This window comes from Rousettus aegyptiacus, unplaced genomic scaffold, assembly GCF_014176215.1.
Source record: "Rousettus aegyptiacus isolate mRouAeg1 unplaced genomic scaffold, mRouAeg1.p scaffold_m13_p_7, whole genome shotgun sequence".
NCBI lineage: Eukaryota > Metazoa > Chordata > Mammalia > Chiroptera > Pteropodidae > Rousettus > Rousettus aegyptiacus.
The window spans coordinates 52,777,335-52,794,010 of record NW_023416310.1 but is presented as its reverse complement, the minus strand read 5'-3'; the positions used below and the strand labels follow the sequence as shown (position 1 = coordinate 52,794,010).

At 43.2% G+C, this 16,676-nt stretch overlaps 2 protein-coding genes across 8 annotated transcripts in view; one reads left to right on the top strand and one right to left on the bottom strand.

The window, feature by feature from the left end:
* CTNNA2 (catenin alpha 2) overlaps positions 1-16,676 on the bottom strand; it is a 967,153-nt gene that overhangs the window by 298,259 nt on the left and 652,218 nt on the right. The window lies entirely within an intron of this gene.
* Positions 11,464-14,896, top strand: LRRTM1 (leucine rich repeat transmembrane neuronal 1). 2 transcript variants are annotated; one of them, XM_016123452.2, is made up of 2 exons: positions 11,464-12,226; positions 12,492-14,896. In XM_016123452.2, the coding sequence occupies exon 2, from the start codon at positions 12,551-12,553 to the stop codon at positions 14,117-14,119; it is 1,569 nt and encodes a 522-aa protein (XP_015978938.1). In that variant the 5' UTR covers positions 11,464-12,226; positions 12,492-12,550; the 3' UTR covers positions 14,120-14,896. The 2 variants fall into 2 exon arrangements, with proteins under 2 accessions (XP_015978938.1, XP_015978937.1); XM_016123451.2 differs by having other exon boundaries at positions 11,464-12,222; positions 12,492-14,487.

Sequence of the window (16,676 nt, the reverse complement as noted above, 5' to 3'; positions counted from 1 at the left end):
ACTGACCCTTTAAGGAAGCATACCTTGTGTTCAAAATCCTCCTTGTCTCCTCAACCTATGTCACTTGATCTAGCATGCTAGCCATTTTACAATCACCTGAACACAGGCTTGTTTTGGCTTTAGGACCTTGGCACCTGCTATTCCATCTGCTGGAAATGCAACTCTCCTGGAGCTTTAAGTGGCTGTCTCTTACTCATTATTCAGGATTCAACTCAGATGGCACAGCATCAAGGAAGCCTTGCCTGAGGTAAAGCAGGTCCCTTCCCTGTTTCTCTCTGCCACATCATTCTATTTTAATTTTCCCTAGTGTATTAGTATCTAAAAAAGGGTCTTATTTACCTGTTGGCTTACAAGGTTACTCAGTCTTATCTCCCACTGGATCCCTGGACCTAGAGTATGCCTGCGTATATTAAGTGCTCAGCAGATATGTTAACTACTTATTCATGGACTGACTGAAAAGAATAGGACCCCAAAGCATATACATTTAAAACAGTACTCTTTATAGTTTCAAAGAAGAAAAGAGAATACCCAAGGCAAATTTCACACAGAGTAACAGCATTAAGTTTTAATATAAAATTTCTTCCTCTCTCCCTCTCTTCCTTTTTTGGATTGTTTCTGTTCAGTCTTGAAGTAAAAGGTAAAGTAGAGGAAGGCATTGCACCTTGTGGCCAGGTTCTTTCTCTTAAAAGAAAGGCAAAAGTTGAGAAAAATCACAAATCTCTTTTAGACAGCAGTTGTTTGTCTTCAGCCTAATAAAACAAATTTTCATTATCGAAAGTTCAGGCTCCCTCCCGACCTTCCCCCTCAGGTCTGGGGTCTAAAGTGAAGAGAATCTAACAAAGGACAGTGCACTGGTATTTCCTATGCGTTTGGACCAGTGGCATGCACATGCTAGATGCTTAATAAGTTCTGCTAGTCTTATTACTTGTATAAAGCCCTAAAGAGTATCAAAGGACTTGTAAACATTCTCGAGATATTTAACTTGTGCTCTGAAGACTGGGCAGCCAATCTTTCAATCTTCAGAAAACCAAGTTCCAGTGAAGCAATTGTTCAGGAATGTAAAAGTTCACATTAAATATGTGCCTAGATGTTTCTATTTTAAAATCTGTGCTAACATCTCAATAGTGGTACCTAGTTCAAGGCAATATTTTAAAAATATTTATGTACTGTTACTTTAATTTTAAATTTCTATTTTTATAGTCAAAGGACAATTGAGCGAAAAAATGTTCTACCTCCCCCTCCTCTCTCACTGTCCATGCTGTGAAGCAACCTGTTTTACTGTTGAGACCTGTGTTTGTTCTGTTTCAATGTACAGAAGGAGATAGTTCTGGCACCTTTAAAAATCAGAGATCTATCACTCTGCAGGAAAACACAGCCACCTAGAAAAGGGAATTATGAGGAATAGCAGAAAGATATTGTGCTTCTAAAGCCTTATTAGGCTTATGAATCACCTGAGGATCATGTAAAAATGTGGATTCTGCGTCAGTATATCTTGACTGAAGCTTGCGATTCTGCATTTCTAACAAGCTGTAGGTGATGACTATGCTGCTGGTCATTATGGGCTATATTCTCTGGGCCATATGGCTTGAGAAATAAAAATCGCTTTATAGCATTAAGTACTTATAGTAACATTAAGCCACTACTATTAATTTAACCTAAAAAAAACAATAATAAATTTTTCCCCTCCCATCTAGAGATGGAGCTCATTTCTCTACTCCTAGAGTCAGATTGACCATGTGACTAGCTTTGGCCAACAGATAACAGCAATTTGTCAGGTGAGACTTGAGAAGTACTGGTGCACTTGGACGTGTTCTCCCTTGTTGCTCTTAGAACCCTGCAATCACCACACAGTTGCATCTGAGCTAGCCTGCTGGAGGATGAAAGGCTACAGGGAAGCCTATTGTCAGTCCGTCAGGCCCCAGCCAACAGCCTGCCAACTCCCATCCCTATAAGCAAAGCCACGCAATATTATCCAATCTCTAGCTAATTCTCCAGTTGACCACACACACTAAGAGAACACAGTTAAGAACATACAGAGGATCCTGCGGATAACACATAGAACTATGAACTAAATAAAATGGTGGTTGTTTTAACCACCAAGTTTTGTTTGTTTGCTTATAGAGCCTTAAAATAGAAACTGATACTTGAAGAAGCAGTAAGAAGAGCTCAAATTAGAGGCACACAATACCATTTGTGCTTATGATTCTTTTTCTTTTTTGTCTTCAATCTATGCAGCATAATTTTGGCCTTATATAATAGAAACTGATATAAGTAGTTATTGCAACAGAATTTTAACTATATCTCTAATTAAATTTATTTTTATCTCTTATTTTACTCCATTGAATATTTCTGCTTAGAAGTTAAGTCACGTGCCCAGGTCATACAGCTTGTAAATGGCAGAACAATTTCCAGCCTAATATGAAGTCAGACATTTCAAAAGTTCTTTTCGGGAAGTTATTCAATGTCTCAGGTTCTTCTGCTAAAATGCCAATACAGAATTGCATTCTGAAAGACATGATCTCCACTTATCACTTTTCTTTCGTGTTTGAGGTGGCGCAAGGCTCACTCATAAAGGAATAATCATACACCGATATGCACTGCTAATGACAGACACTCTTGGGGGAAGGACACATTTAATGTCAACCAGTCATCGATGCAGTCCTTAGATGACAGCACTGTCTCTGTACTTTTCCTTTGCAGGTTTACTCTTTATTGGGCGCTCTCCTTGGTGATCCTTGACTGTTGGGGTTCCCCTCACAGCCTGTCATTTTCAATCATATTTTTTTCTTTTTAATAGCCATGTGAAATATATACTAATCAGACTCTCATTACCATGCCTTATATTGAAGTTTGCTACCTCTGGACAAATGCAGTGTTTCTCAATTTTTCAAACTCTCCTTACTACTGAGGCAATCCCTATCTTCTGCCCCATCCTAATTCTTCCATAATAAGAATCATCACTAAAAATGGCTGTGCAAACTGATGGTCCACAAGCCAAATAATGTCCGCAGTATCACTAGCTTTCTAATAGAATAGAATTCTTACAAATTAGAATCTGAATGCCTTTAATAAAAACTTGCTCTTTGTAGGTAGCACAAGCCCTACTGTTCCCTATTGTCCAGCTGCTCCCCACATCCACATTATCCTAGTGGGCTGAGAAGACTTCTGATCATGGAACAACTGTATTCCGTTCTTTCTCTCTGGGGATGTGCACCTACTGCCACCATAATAATACCACCAAGCAGGTACCAGAGATCCCATGATCTGTATGTCCAGCTGTAATGTCTGTCCCTATCTTTATCTGCTTACTATTAACTCTAAATGTTAGAGTTTGCTTTTATATGGTACTCTTCTCTACCCTCCAACTACCCTACTTCAACCCACTCTATTGAAATCATCTTATTTTCTTAAAAGTACCACTTAAAAGACTGTCAATCCCACCACAAAACTGTGATTGTACCTAGTCCACCCTGTCCATCTCTGATGTTAATACAGTCAGTCTCACACTTGGGCAGATGTAGTAGTCTCCCAACTGCTCTCCTTGCTTCCAGTATCCTTTTCCTTGTCCTTCATAGTCAAGATTATCGTCAGAATTATATTCCTTGCACGCACATTTTGGAAATCATAATCCAAATTGAAAGTCTTGCCAATATGCCTCTAAGCCGACCCTCCAGTTTCATTTCTCCTCACTTCTCTCTTCCTCATACTTGTGTCCCAGACATTTTAAGTATCTCAGAAGCCCCTATTGTTTTTTCACAGACTTTGCCTACTGACTGGAGTGGCCTCCCCCTGCACGTGATCAACTCTTCCTTCTTTTTCCCGGCTCCTCTAACTGGCCTTGCTCAATTCACTAGAGAAATCTCTCCAACCACAGCTCTTATTTACACCTCTGGCATAGCATGAATCATACTACTTTGTTACCCATCACCTCCACTCCAGTTTCGAGAACACTGAAGGCAGGTACTACATTTTATCCAACTCTATCTCATCAGCGAAACCTCCATTTAACTTTAACAATGACAACAATGACAAGAACAAAAATAAGAATAGCAACAGACATTTATATTAAATAAAGAAAAGGCTTCTTCAAGGTGCCTTGGGAGATTAAGAATGGTTCCAGAGAATGGGAGATGATTTGAATAAAGAGATAAATGCATCCAACAAGGCGGGTTAAATCACCATAGAAGGTTCATTGTTTATGGATGGTGGGGAATTGCCCATACAAAATAAATCTATGAAAAGAGGCCACATATAAAAGGCATTAATCGGTGTGACTTTAACTCCAGAAAGTTGGACCTTCCTGCGTTCATATTTTGTACTTATATGTCAACATAACATAAAGGCTTTTTATATTTAGCTCAGATTCTCTAGGTTTTTGATTAGGCAAGAATTCAAAACAGTTAATAAACTCAATTCAACAAGAATCTCTATGAACACAGAACTGAGCTCCCTTTCGAAGAAGAGAGTGGGCATGTTTGATAATCCCTATACTCTTTATATATAGTCTCTCATATCTAATTTTCTTTCATATCTTTAGAGGTAGATACTAGAGGGTCCTAAAAGTAGGCAAATAACAAGTCTGTTCATACAGAGTATTATTTTATCTGTAAGGACAAAATTAATAACATCTAAAAATTCTATAAAACAAGATCATTAAATGTCAAGATATATCAGAGATAGAACTTATTACAGAATAAATCAGTTCCATTACTTGTGGATAGGATAAGGAGGTGAGATTTTCTAATATCAAGCAGAACAACTGTAGTTGGCCAGATGTCCTCATAAATCCTTGAGACCTGACCAAAAAACAAAGAACAAACAGTTTCTTGCACCAGCATCCTGCTATGGTGCTCAAAGTCCAAACCTTAAATCATTCCTCGGTATGGTAAGAGTCAAGGTCAAGTCAAATGTACCTGTGGACTACAAGTAAATAAATGCTTCCAAAGTTGTTCTGGCACACTGATTTGGTGTTAATAGGTGTCCTGCATAAGTGGGTGAAACCATGAAAAGCAAAACTTCTTGTGGTTAAGATAAACAGTGCTTGTGAATCTCAAAGAACAGAGCAGAGTCTGGTACATTTCACAAGTATATTTAAACATTCTTACCCTCACAGAGCTTCTTAAGTAACACTGCATTAAACTATTTTCAGATAATAACACTTCATGAAAACAATTTGGCTGGCTAGCCACTTACTAAGATGCAGGAATAAAATGCTCATGAACTCCCAGAAGAAACAATGAATACCTCAAAGACCAACCCCCCATCTAAAGTGAGAACTGCCTCTACAGGAAGGAGTGAGGACATGTGAATGGGAAGGAAGAGTGGTTCCAAAGCACCGAGAGCAGATTCAGGCAGCAGTCTCAGCTGGTGCCCTGGACAGGTGAAGGAGAGAGGACTGCGAGATGTCCCCACTGGTGTGGTGTGATGGAGTTCCTCAAGGGAAGAAAACAGCAAAAGAGGGTGAAATGTGTGCAGACCTTCAAGGGCCATCTGGCATTATGTATCGAAAGTCTTTGTAAAAGTCCTGATCCTTTGAATACCAATTCCACTTCTAGAATTAAAATGTAAGGGCACAGTTGCCATATATACAAAGGTATATGTCACAGTCCACTCAGGTTGCTGTAACAAACTCCTACTGACTGGGTGGCTTAAACAACAAACATTTATTTCTCATAGTTCTGGAGGCTGGGAGGTCTAAAACGAAGGTGCCTGCAAATTTAGTGTCTGGCGAGGACCTGCTTTCTAGTTCATAGATAACCTTCTTCTCACTATGTCTTCACATGGCAGAAACAGAGAGCTCTCTGGGGACTCTTTTATAAGGACACTAAAACCATTCTTGGGGGCTCCACTTTCATGAGCTAATAACTTCCCACGAGCCCCACCTCCAAAAACCATCACATTGGGGCTTAGGTTTTGACATGTGCATTTGGGGTCTGGGGACAAACATTTAGTCTATAGCAGTATATGTATCAGGATGTTAGTCTTAGTCATTTTCTAATGGCTAAATTACAGAATCCATCTAATTGGTGAACAAGAGGGGATGGATAAAGTAAATAAAATAGAATGGTTTACAGCAATTGAAGATGATACTATCAGTTTGTATTCTTGATATGGGAAAATACCAACAGTAAAAAAATAGTTACAAAGTAACATCTGTAATGTTATCAGATTTTTAGAAAATATAAATATATGTGAAATAGACAAATTCTAAAAGAATACATGCTCAAGACTTATATTTTTATCTCTGGGTGGTTGAATTTTAGGTGACTTAATCTTCGTTTAAAATTTTATATTTTATATTTTCCTGTTTTTTTCCATTTTTCATTTTTCTATAATAAGAATGTAAAACCTGAATGTCCATGAGAAATACATACAGATTATCAGTGATAAGATAAATGAGAAGTAAGGTAAATCATAAGATACCTAAAGTTTGCACACAAAAGGGCTCTGCTCTTCCTGCTTTACTAGGGAGAAAACCAATTTATCAAGAGCCCCACTAAGTGCTAGGTTGTGTGATGGACACAGACTTCACATTCTATGTTTTGAAATCTAACAGGAGAGAGAACAAGATTCAGAAGATATAGGGGTTTTGTCCAAATTCTACCACCAATTATGGGCAATCACTTAATATCTCTGGCCCCTTCAATTTCTCAGTTATAAAACTTGGGAATCTGTGATACTTGGGTTACGTTTTAAGGTTAGAATCTGTGACTGTGTCAACAGAATGCTTCTCAGAATTTAATATTAACTCAGGGTTAATGATAAAATAAAAATTTGATTTGGTGGGTCTAGAGAGATGCCTAAGATTCTCAGTTTCTAGCATGTTTCAAGGATGCTAGTCCCAGGCTTACACTTTTGAGTTGCAAGACTCTAATATACATGATCTCATTGAATTTCCCCAAGAATCCTTTAAGATAGCCATCCCTGGCCCTATAACACTGATAACAGAGTGACCTATATAAAAACAAACTGATAAAAACTGGCAAAGCAGGAACTCCAACTGACATCTTTTTAACTCCTAGTCTCCAAGATGTTCAATGTTCCATCAAGTTGTAAAACGCTATAAGGAGAAAAGACTGTCACACTCACATAAAGTGGCTAGGACCAGGAACACAATTGGTAAAGTTAAGCTGCTGACGGAGTTGAGAAGAATGAGAGATCACTTTAAGTGGGGATCAGAGGGGATTAAGAAGTCACAGAGGGAATCTGACATCAACCTTGAAGGACAGCAAAAAAGAAGGTAAGCAAAGATGGAGAGCATATACACAGCAGTCATGTATAGCAGGACATGATCAGAGCGTGTGGCACTGTCGAGGGAACTTGCAGAGAGAGGCCCAGGAGAGCAGGACAGGCCTCATGAACTAAGCCAAGTATTTATTATAAGAGTCAGAGAGATGAGCCTTAGAGATGAGCAGAACACAGCAAACTAAAACTTTCAGGACAGCACTAGAAGCCCTTTACCAACTCCTTCCCCTCCCCAACACAGAGATTCCATCTGTCCCTGTCCATCTTCTCCTCCTCCCACTCAGTGCAAGGGGATTAATCTGCTCATCATGGTAGAAGCATTCCAGCTCTCATGCCTGTACTTAGACCTTCACGATGCCCATCCCTCCTGTCAATGCACCTACATCTTGAGTCCTTAAAACTACTACCTAAACTTTATTTCCTTCAATGAAGCCTTTTAACACTGGTTCCATTTTGACCTATGTGTCAGCTCTTCTCATTTGTACATTCTAGACACATCTACTCTCAAGCACTGAGTGATAGATAAATAAGCATTATCAGTGAAGTCCCTCATTGCCCAATTCACTTTCCTACCCACACAGTTCCTGGAGGAAAATACTGAGTTATGGCATTTCTTTGGTTTACTCCCATTACTCCCATCATGCATTGCACATGATAAGCATTTCCACAGTGCTATCTTGTTTTAAAATGAGGATAAAGGTTAATAAGAAAAAATATGCTTCCCTTTTTAATTTGTTTCTCCTAAGTAGATCTCCTGGGAGAGCCTTAGGGCCCTCATCCTTCAGCTCCACATGCACCTTCAGAGGTACTCTGTAAATGCCTACCACATGTCCACAGAAACAACAGGGTTCATTTTCTCCTTTTGAAATTGTGAATCCCACCCTCCTCCCCTTCTTCTAAGTGTTTCCTTTTAAAGAAAAGCCATGGTTTACTAAAAATTAAAGACAGCATAAAGAGCAAAGTCCATGCTGGTGTAAGTGATGACAGAACACTAAAATCACCACTCGAATTTCCCTTTTCTTGAACACTTACAAAGACAACTAATGGAAAGCAAACCCCCAGAATGCATGCTCATTTCAGGTCTTTTTCACTTGAAGCTCTTAGTAAACAAACTGACTAAAATAAATGAATTAGAGCTGGCCTTCAATTGAGATAAAATGGTAGAGGTAAGACGTATCTAAAAATAAATGATAGGGGACCACCATTCACCTCCTTCATTACAACATGAAGTTCCAAGAAAAAGCAGGAAAGTGTATCGTGCCAAGGTTAACTTACAAGTTTTAGAAAATGAGAAAGTAATCATTTCTCCTTCCTCCAAGGTATAGGTCTGGTCTCTCCAGCTGCGCCAAGCTTGCTTTTCTACCTTCTCTTAGTGCCAGATTGTGTTTTGACAATCAGATTCACACTTCCTGTGGCCCAGAGTTCCTTCCCATTTGCTGAATCCACATTTTCAAGATTCTTCTCCTTTCTTACCCCAGTCCCCAGTCACATGTTGGAGTGATTTTCTTGATGTCCAAATACTATGGTGGTTCAGCAAGGCAGGATCAAGCTCCTACCCCATACAAACATAGAAAATGCGAACAGTGGTCTTAAAGCCTGTAAAGTATTTCACATCAGTATCCAACACTGAAGGAGTGATGTTTACCCACAGAAACCTGTGGTTAGTCCAAAAGAAGAGATCGATCAACTACACACAACAGTTACATTGTAATCTGGAGAATCAGATGTTCTCACAAGACAGGTATGGAAACATGGAAGATCAAATATGAGGAAGAGAGAACTTTAGGTGAGTTCTTTGCTTTTTTACTTTTTTGGGTGTTGGCCCCTAAGAAGCATGAAATTAAAACTCGTGGGAAAAAAAAAAAAAAAGCCATATCAGCTCGCTGTGGTGACTCAAAAGTTGTCGTTTCTCAGCTCAACTTTGCTGAAACACTTGATTCATGTTGTTCTTATTTAATCTAATTTGCATTGATTTAATCAGTGCTGGTAAGCTTTAAATACATAATAAATTGGGATTCTGCAACTTAGATGACTTAGAATAGCTAAATTTCAATAAAGCTCATTTCAATCTGTTAATGTATACAGTTCTGCCAAGGGGTTTAAAACTGTAGAAAAGATGCAAACTTGCCACATTAGAGGTAGGAAAGGTTTAAAGATACTATCCAGATGAAATGATTTGCAGGATAATAATTTGAAAAGCTATATATACATATAAATTAGAACCCAGACACATCCTCTACATTTTGAGTAGCACATTTAGAAGAAAATTCACATAGAAATGCAGTGAATTTAATTTTATCTTCTTTTCTTCTTGCCAACACTCAACTCTTTTCTGCCTTTCTGTACCAGCTCTACAAATCAAGTGACATCCAAGTGGGACCTCTTCTTGCCCATTTGGCAGGCTCCATCACCACTTTGCCAAGTTGCCTGCAGTGGGAGGATTTTCTTCCTAGCAGCCATGGGGATTGGGTGGCTTGCATTCACAGTACTTGCTCAATGGTTGGCTACTGTCTACCCCTGTCTGTCCCCTCCCCCGCAACCCTTTAGAGTTTATGGCTCAATCAGCCTGCCTGCTGTCAGGAATAATCGTTTTGGCAAGAGATGGAAAACGCTTGATTGTGGAGTTGTTTGTCTTTTAAAGTGCTCTGCAGCAACTTGGAGGTGCCAGGACAAAACCTGCAGGTGCCCAGTCCAGAGTTAGGTAGGAAGCAAGAGTGATGGAGGGGTAACCATCAAGAAAGAAGACCACTTCGGTGGAGCAGTTAAAAAAAAAAAAAAACTACATCAGGAACAGGCATTGAGACCTTGGATCATCACCTGATGTCTCTGTGCCTCTGTTTTGTCATGTGCGAAATTAAGGGTTTGATTTTCTAATGTCTCTTCTAGTTCCTAAGAAAGTATGTGATTTCTAGGACATTTCAGGTTTGTTTTCCTTCCAATGAAATGATGCTTCTCCGAGAGGAATGACCAAGGCAGAGCTTAAATAAATAGAAAATGGGATGATTCATACCCCTGTTCATAGGACTTTTCCTGAAAAGTACCACCGGCCTTTGGTGACTGTGATTTCACTCATTAGCATCTTCAGCTGGGATGCCAGGGACCAACCCCATTATTTGCCCAAGGATGATCCAACTTGGGAGCATTGGTACTCATCCTCATTCTTGTTAAAGTGAGCTCTACTGTAGATAATGCCTACTTATTTTCAGTTCCAGAGAGGCAGAAATGTTGGGGATTCAAAGAGCGGAGCTGGAGAGTCACATTTGATTCTCCCTATCCCCTTTTTGGGCACCACTGTTAAGATGGTAGGTTTGCCCACACCCACTGCCAACAAGTTTTTTTTTGCCATCTTTGAGGATTTTTTATTTAAACAGATGACCAACAGGTCCTTGACAATAGCAATGCAGACCCTCTCCAGGCCAGTTGGGAAGAGAGGGAGAGAGAGAGTTAGTTTTTTGAAGGACCTCATCTATTAATAATTATGAATGGAAATAATCAGGCAAAGACTTCTCTTCATACTGAGAAGACACAGTGCAGTAACACTCTCAAAGTTTAATTAGGGGTTTGTGTATAGATGGGAGTAGGCATCATTATGTTTTAAACTAGACCTTTCCTGCTCATCCTATAGCACTTTCTCCTTGAATGGGGGTATACTGCAGGATGCTGTAATCACCACGAGCAGCATGTCAAGATCAGCCCTCCCGGGCCATCCAGCAGAATCCTTCTTTAATCCACCACGGAGCCCAGTGATATCTATGGAGACTGGGAAAGCCCTGTTAGGATCTCAGGCAAGACTCCCTGTACACAGACATCCGTTTCTGCCACACTGGGTCTCATTCCTCTGGGACTGGGATGGCTTCCCAAACCCACTGGGTTTGGAAAGATTTCCCCCCATCCACCACCTAAAGGACTGGCTGACTGTAGGACTCCAGTGCCCACAAGGAAAAACAAAAATCTTAGCAAAGCCCCCGCAATCACTGCTTTCCTCATCTTCTCTCAAATTGCTTTCCTTCAGAAAAGAAAAACAAAACAAAAAACAAAACAAAACAAAAAAACAACAAACGTTGATTTCTCTACAGATCCCTACGTATCCCTTACACGTAGACAGTTTTAAAGGGGGAGGGGGCATCCCCAAAAAGGAAAGGGGTGAGAACAGAATAGTTCAATTTCCCATTTGGAAATATCTTGCTGTAGATGATGCTACCCACTATCTCCATGCCCTCCTCCTCCCTTTTTTTTGAAATATGGACAAAAATGCTGAAAGTGTTTTTCATTTCATCAAAGAACATATATTACTTTAGAGGTTCGGTAAAATGTTGGTTTTATGCCCACCCCTTTTCAATCTGCCCATGTCTGAGGTGCTCCGGGAAGACGCACAATCGTGAGCAGCTTACGACACTCAGTGAGCAGTAGGTGCCTGTGCAAGCTCGCGCCGCACACTGCCTAGAGGAGGGAAGGAGCCGGGGCGTCGCTCCCCGCTCCCCGCGCCCCTAGCTGCCGCCCGCGCCTCCCCGCCGCCCGCAAAGCATGAGCGAGCCCGCTCTCCGCAGCCGCCCCGGGCGCGAATGGCAGGTGGTCTCCGCGGACTAAAAGGTGGCGCCGGTCAGTGATTCTTTCCAATGACGGACATTAACCAGACTGTCAAATCCTGGGGAGTCGCGAGCCCCGAGTTTGGAGTTTTTTCTTCCACCGCGTCACAGTCCGAACTGCAGAAGGAAAGGACAGAGGCAGGAAGGCAAAGCCCGGGCTCCGGCACGTAGTTGGGAAACTTGCGGGTCCTAGAAGTCGCCTCCTCGCCTCGCCAGCCGCCCTTGCAGCCCCGAGCGGAGCAGCAAAGTGAGACATTGTGCGCCTGCCAGATCCGCTGGCCGCGGACCGGGGCTGCCTCGGAAACACAGAGGGGTCTTCTCTCGCCCTGCATATAATTAGCCTGCACACAAAGGGAGCAGCTGAATGGAGGTTGTCACTCTCTGGAAAAGGGTGGGTAAGACACTTTTTAATTAAATTCTTTCCCGAAGATTTTTTTTTTTCCTCTCTTTTCTTTGCTGCAGCATCTAACATGGACCAAATCACCATCTCTTTGATCTTTCCGTGGCTGTGAACTTTCTATGCTGCCCAGCTTTCTGCATGCTTAGAGGTGAACGTGTGGCTTTGGGGAGGGGGGTCCTTTATTTCAATATGTTGATTTGATTTTTGCCCTTTTCTTCCCCTCCCCCGCTCCCTCTCCCTCGGAATAAAATATGATGTAGATTTCTGACCGAGCGCTTCCAATGGACATTCTCCAGCCTCTCTGGAAAGATTCTCGCTAATGGATTTCCTGCTGCTCGGTCTCTGTCTATACTGGCTGCTGAGGAGGCCCTCGGGGGTGGTCTTGTGTCTGCTGGGGGCCTGCTTTCAGATGCTGCCCGCCGCCCCCAGCGGGTGCCCGCAGCTGTGCCGGTGCGAGGGGCGGCTGCTGTACTGCGAGGCGCTCAACCTCACCGAGGCGCCCCACAACCTGTCCGGCCTGCTGGGCTTGTCCCTGCGCTACAACAGCCTCTCGGAGCTGCGCGCCGGCCAGTTCACGGGGTTAATGCAGCTCACGTGGCTCTATCTGGATCACAATCACATCTGCTCGGTGCAGGGGGACGCCTTTCAGAAACTGCGCCGAGTTAAGGAACTCACACTGAGTTCCAACCAGATCACCCAACTGGCCAACACCACCTTCCGGCCCATGCCCAACCTGCGCAGCGTGGACCTCTCTTACAACAAGCTGCAGGCGCTGGCGCCCGATCTCTTCCACGGGCTGCGGAAGCTCACCACGCTGCATATGCGGGCCAACGCCATCCAGTTCGTGCCCGTGCGCATCTTCCAGGACTGCCGCAGCCTCAAGTTTCTCGACATCGGATACAATCAGCTCAAGAGCCTGGCGCGCAACTCTTTTGCTGGCTTATTCAAGCTCACTGAGCTTCACCTGGAGCACAATGACTTGGTCAAGGTGAACTTCGCCCACTTCCCGCGCCTCATCTCCCTGAACTCGCTCTGCTTGAGGAGGAACAAGGTGGCCATTGTGGTCAGCTCGCTGGACTGGGTTTGGAACCTGGAGAAAATGGACCTGTCGGGCAACGAGATCGAGTACATGGAGCCCCATGTGTTCGAGACCGTGCCGCACCTGCAGTCCCTGCAGCTGGACTCCAACCGCCTCACCTACATCGAGCCCCGGATTCTCAACTCCTGGAAGTCGCTGACGAGCATCAGCCTGGCCGGGAACCTGTGGGACTGCGGGCGCAACGTGTGCGCCCTGGCCTCGTGGCTCAGCAACTTCCAAGGGCGCTACGATGGCAACTTGCAGTGCGCAAGCCCCGAGTACGCGCAGGGCGAGGACGTCCTGGACGCCGTGTACGCCTTCCACCTGTGCGAGGATGGGGCCGAGCCCACCAGCGACCAACTACTCTCGGCCATCACCAACCGCAGTGACCTGGGCCCCCCAGCCAGCCCGGTCACCACGCTCGCGGACGGCAGGGAGGGGCAGTTCGACGGCTCGCTAGAGCCCGCTACCGTGGCTGTCCCCAGCGGCGAACACGCCGAGAACGCCGTGCAGATCCACAAGGTGGTCACCGGCACCATGGCCCTCATTTTCTCCTTCCTCATCGTGGTCCTGGTGCTCTATGTCTCCTGGAAGTGTTTCCCAGCCAGCCTCAGGCAGCTAAGACAGTGCTTTGTCACTCAGCGCAGGAAGCAAAAGCAGAAACAGACCATGCATCAGATGGCTGCCATGTCTGCCCAGGAATACTACGTTGATTACAAACCCAACCACATTGAGGGAGCCCTGGTGATCATCAACGAGTATGGCTCCTGTACCTGCCACCAGCAGCCCGCAAGGGAATGCGAGGTGTGATTGTCCCAGTGGCTCTCAACCCGTGCGCTACCAAATACGCCTGGGCTGCCGGGGCGCCCGGCGAGCGCCAGGCTGGGGTCTCCTTGTCTGTGCTCTAATATGCTCCTTGACTGAAACTGTAAGGGGATCGCTCCCAGAGACTTGACATTTTAGCTTTATTGTGTCTTAAAAACAAAAACGAAATAAAACACAACAAAAACCCCACCCCACAACCTTCAGGACAGTCTATCTTAAATTTCATATGAGAACTCCTTCCTCCCTTTGAAGATCTGTCCATATTCAGGAATCTGAAAGTGTAAAAAGGTACCAATCATTGATTTTTTTTTTTTGTAAACTAAAATGTTTAAAATAAAATAGCATTTACAGTTTTTACAGACTGGTGTAACCTAAATGAATTGTCACCTGTGTTAAAGAGAAGAGACAGTTAAAATTTCCTTCCCTCTGTGTATGTGTGGGCGGGGTTGGGGTAGGGGGAGGTTGGGGGGATGGGGGGAAGGTGGTGGCCAGTGGCCAGAGGGAAGATCCAAAAATTCAGGAGCAAAGTATTCAGACTCAATTTGAAATATTAAGAAAGACAAACAGTTTATCTAGTTGATTTACTCCACATGACTAAGGACAAGAATAAGCAAGATCCTTTATATTATTTCTAGAAGGTACAGTGCAATCTAACCACTTTAAAGCTAGTGGAAGGTAGACTGAGGACAGAACATCGTTCGTTGCTCAGCCTTTAAGGCAGAGATCATTGCAAATGTCTTTTAAAAGGCATTGCCAGAGTTTGTTCTGTTAACAAACATTTTTTGCAGTTACTATAACCATCTTTCAAATCAATTCAAAATATCACCCCCACATTCCCCTGGTTTATAATTCTCCTATGCCTTTGACTCACTAGACTTAGTAGCATTTGGGCCCTTTTTTTCTGCTCTCCCCTGACAGAGAGATCCCCTCAGCTTCTGCTCTCTAAGGTCTAAGCGAAGTAAGGCTGAATCCCAATGCTATGCTTTCTGGAGCACATTGCTAAGACTGCAGCAAGCTTCGGGTCTCAGCAGTGATAGCACATTCCTGGTTACTACTACGGGGAACAGTCAGAAAAGCCCTGCCTCATGATGAATGCCTACTGGGTAATGCCTTGTAGCAGGAGACTTTCGGGGCAGACTAGATGCAGAAGCGATATGTGTGTGGTGGGGTGGTGGCAGGGGAAGATCATCATTCGATCCCGTGTTCTAGTATTACTGAGATGGGATTAATTTGTTAACCCAGAACAGAAAAGCTGCGTCTTCTCAGATTGCCTTTTCGTGTAATGCTTGCTCTCCCTGTGTTGTTTTACTCCCCCCGCCCCTTCCCCCGTGCTGGTGGTATCAATGATTGCCCCTTCCCACCCCTCATAGGTTTCCAGGTCCATTGTTGAAATTTAGGTTCTTTATTGAACCTAGTATCAGTTGGTGGACGCAGGGAAGGGGGAGGAGGAGGAAGGGTATGTCTGTTGGATGAGAGGGGTCTTTCACTCACTAATCGTTTAAGCAAATGTATGATTAAAATAAACTCTCATGATGGCAGATGGTGAACACTGAATCAACATTGTCCACACCCAGATCCCTTCTCAAATTTAGGTGCTCACCCCTCTGAATGAGCCTAGAGACTGGCATCTTTCTGTTTTATTTCTCCTTTTTAAGAGAAGAGTCCAAATAACAGAAAGAGGGATAAGGGGAAAACGTATGTCACCATCTCCCAAAATTCAGATGCCTCCAGCCACCTACCTAAAGAGGCTCAATCAGCTGTTTGAAATGCAGATTGCTATCACCAGGAGATTTACCTAAAGCTGAGGAGTGTACTAGATGTCTATTCCACTTACAGAGAAACCAATATACCTAATAATACTACTTCTGAGAGGCCCTTTCAGGAGAAATATTTTGCAAATATCTCTAAGATGTTAAGATGCTAAACCTTGGGAATAGCCTCTTTCTCTGTCTCTCTGTCTCTCTTCTCTCTCTGTGTCTCTCTCTCTCTCTCTCTCTCTGTCTCTCTGTCTCTGTCTCTGTCTGTCTCTCTCTCTCTCACACACACACACACACAAACACACACACACACACACACACACACACACACCAGCTTAGGAGACTTCATCTTGTTTGTTTATAATTAAAACATGACATTATAACACACATCATGAACATAACATTCATTCAGACCGGTAATGTCTAGAAGAGGGTATTTTGAGAACTTTGAGGAGGGGTCTGGATTTAGTCACATAATCACTTGGAGCTGCTGTTTTAAACAGCATATTACTCGGAGGGCGAACGTGGCAGAGACAAGGATCTCCTGGGGATGCATTTCACATCTAAAATTAAATCCCACTAAAGAGGCCTCCTCTAAAAGATGACAAACCTTAAAAAAAAAAAAAAAAAAAAAAAGAATCCCCAATTGTGGCAATTGAAGGAAAGATCTTTGGATTCCATTGACTTCATCTCCTCATAAGAAGGCTACTGGAATCTAGTGCCAAAAGCTGCTCTGGCTTGGTGCAGTGAGGGCTATGCTGGTTGCCTGTAGGGAAAGTGTCTAG

Coding starts and splice junctions, on each gene's coding strand:
- LRRTM1 (XM_016123452.2), top strand. CDS start 12,551: ATGGATTTCCTGCTGCTCGGTCTCTGTCTATACTGGCTGCTGAGGAGG.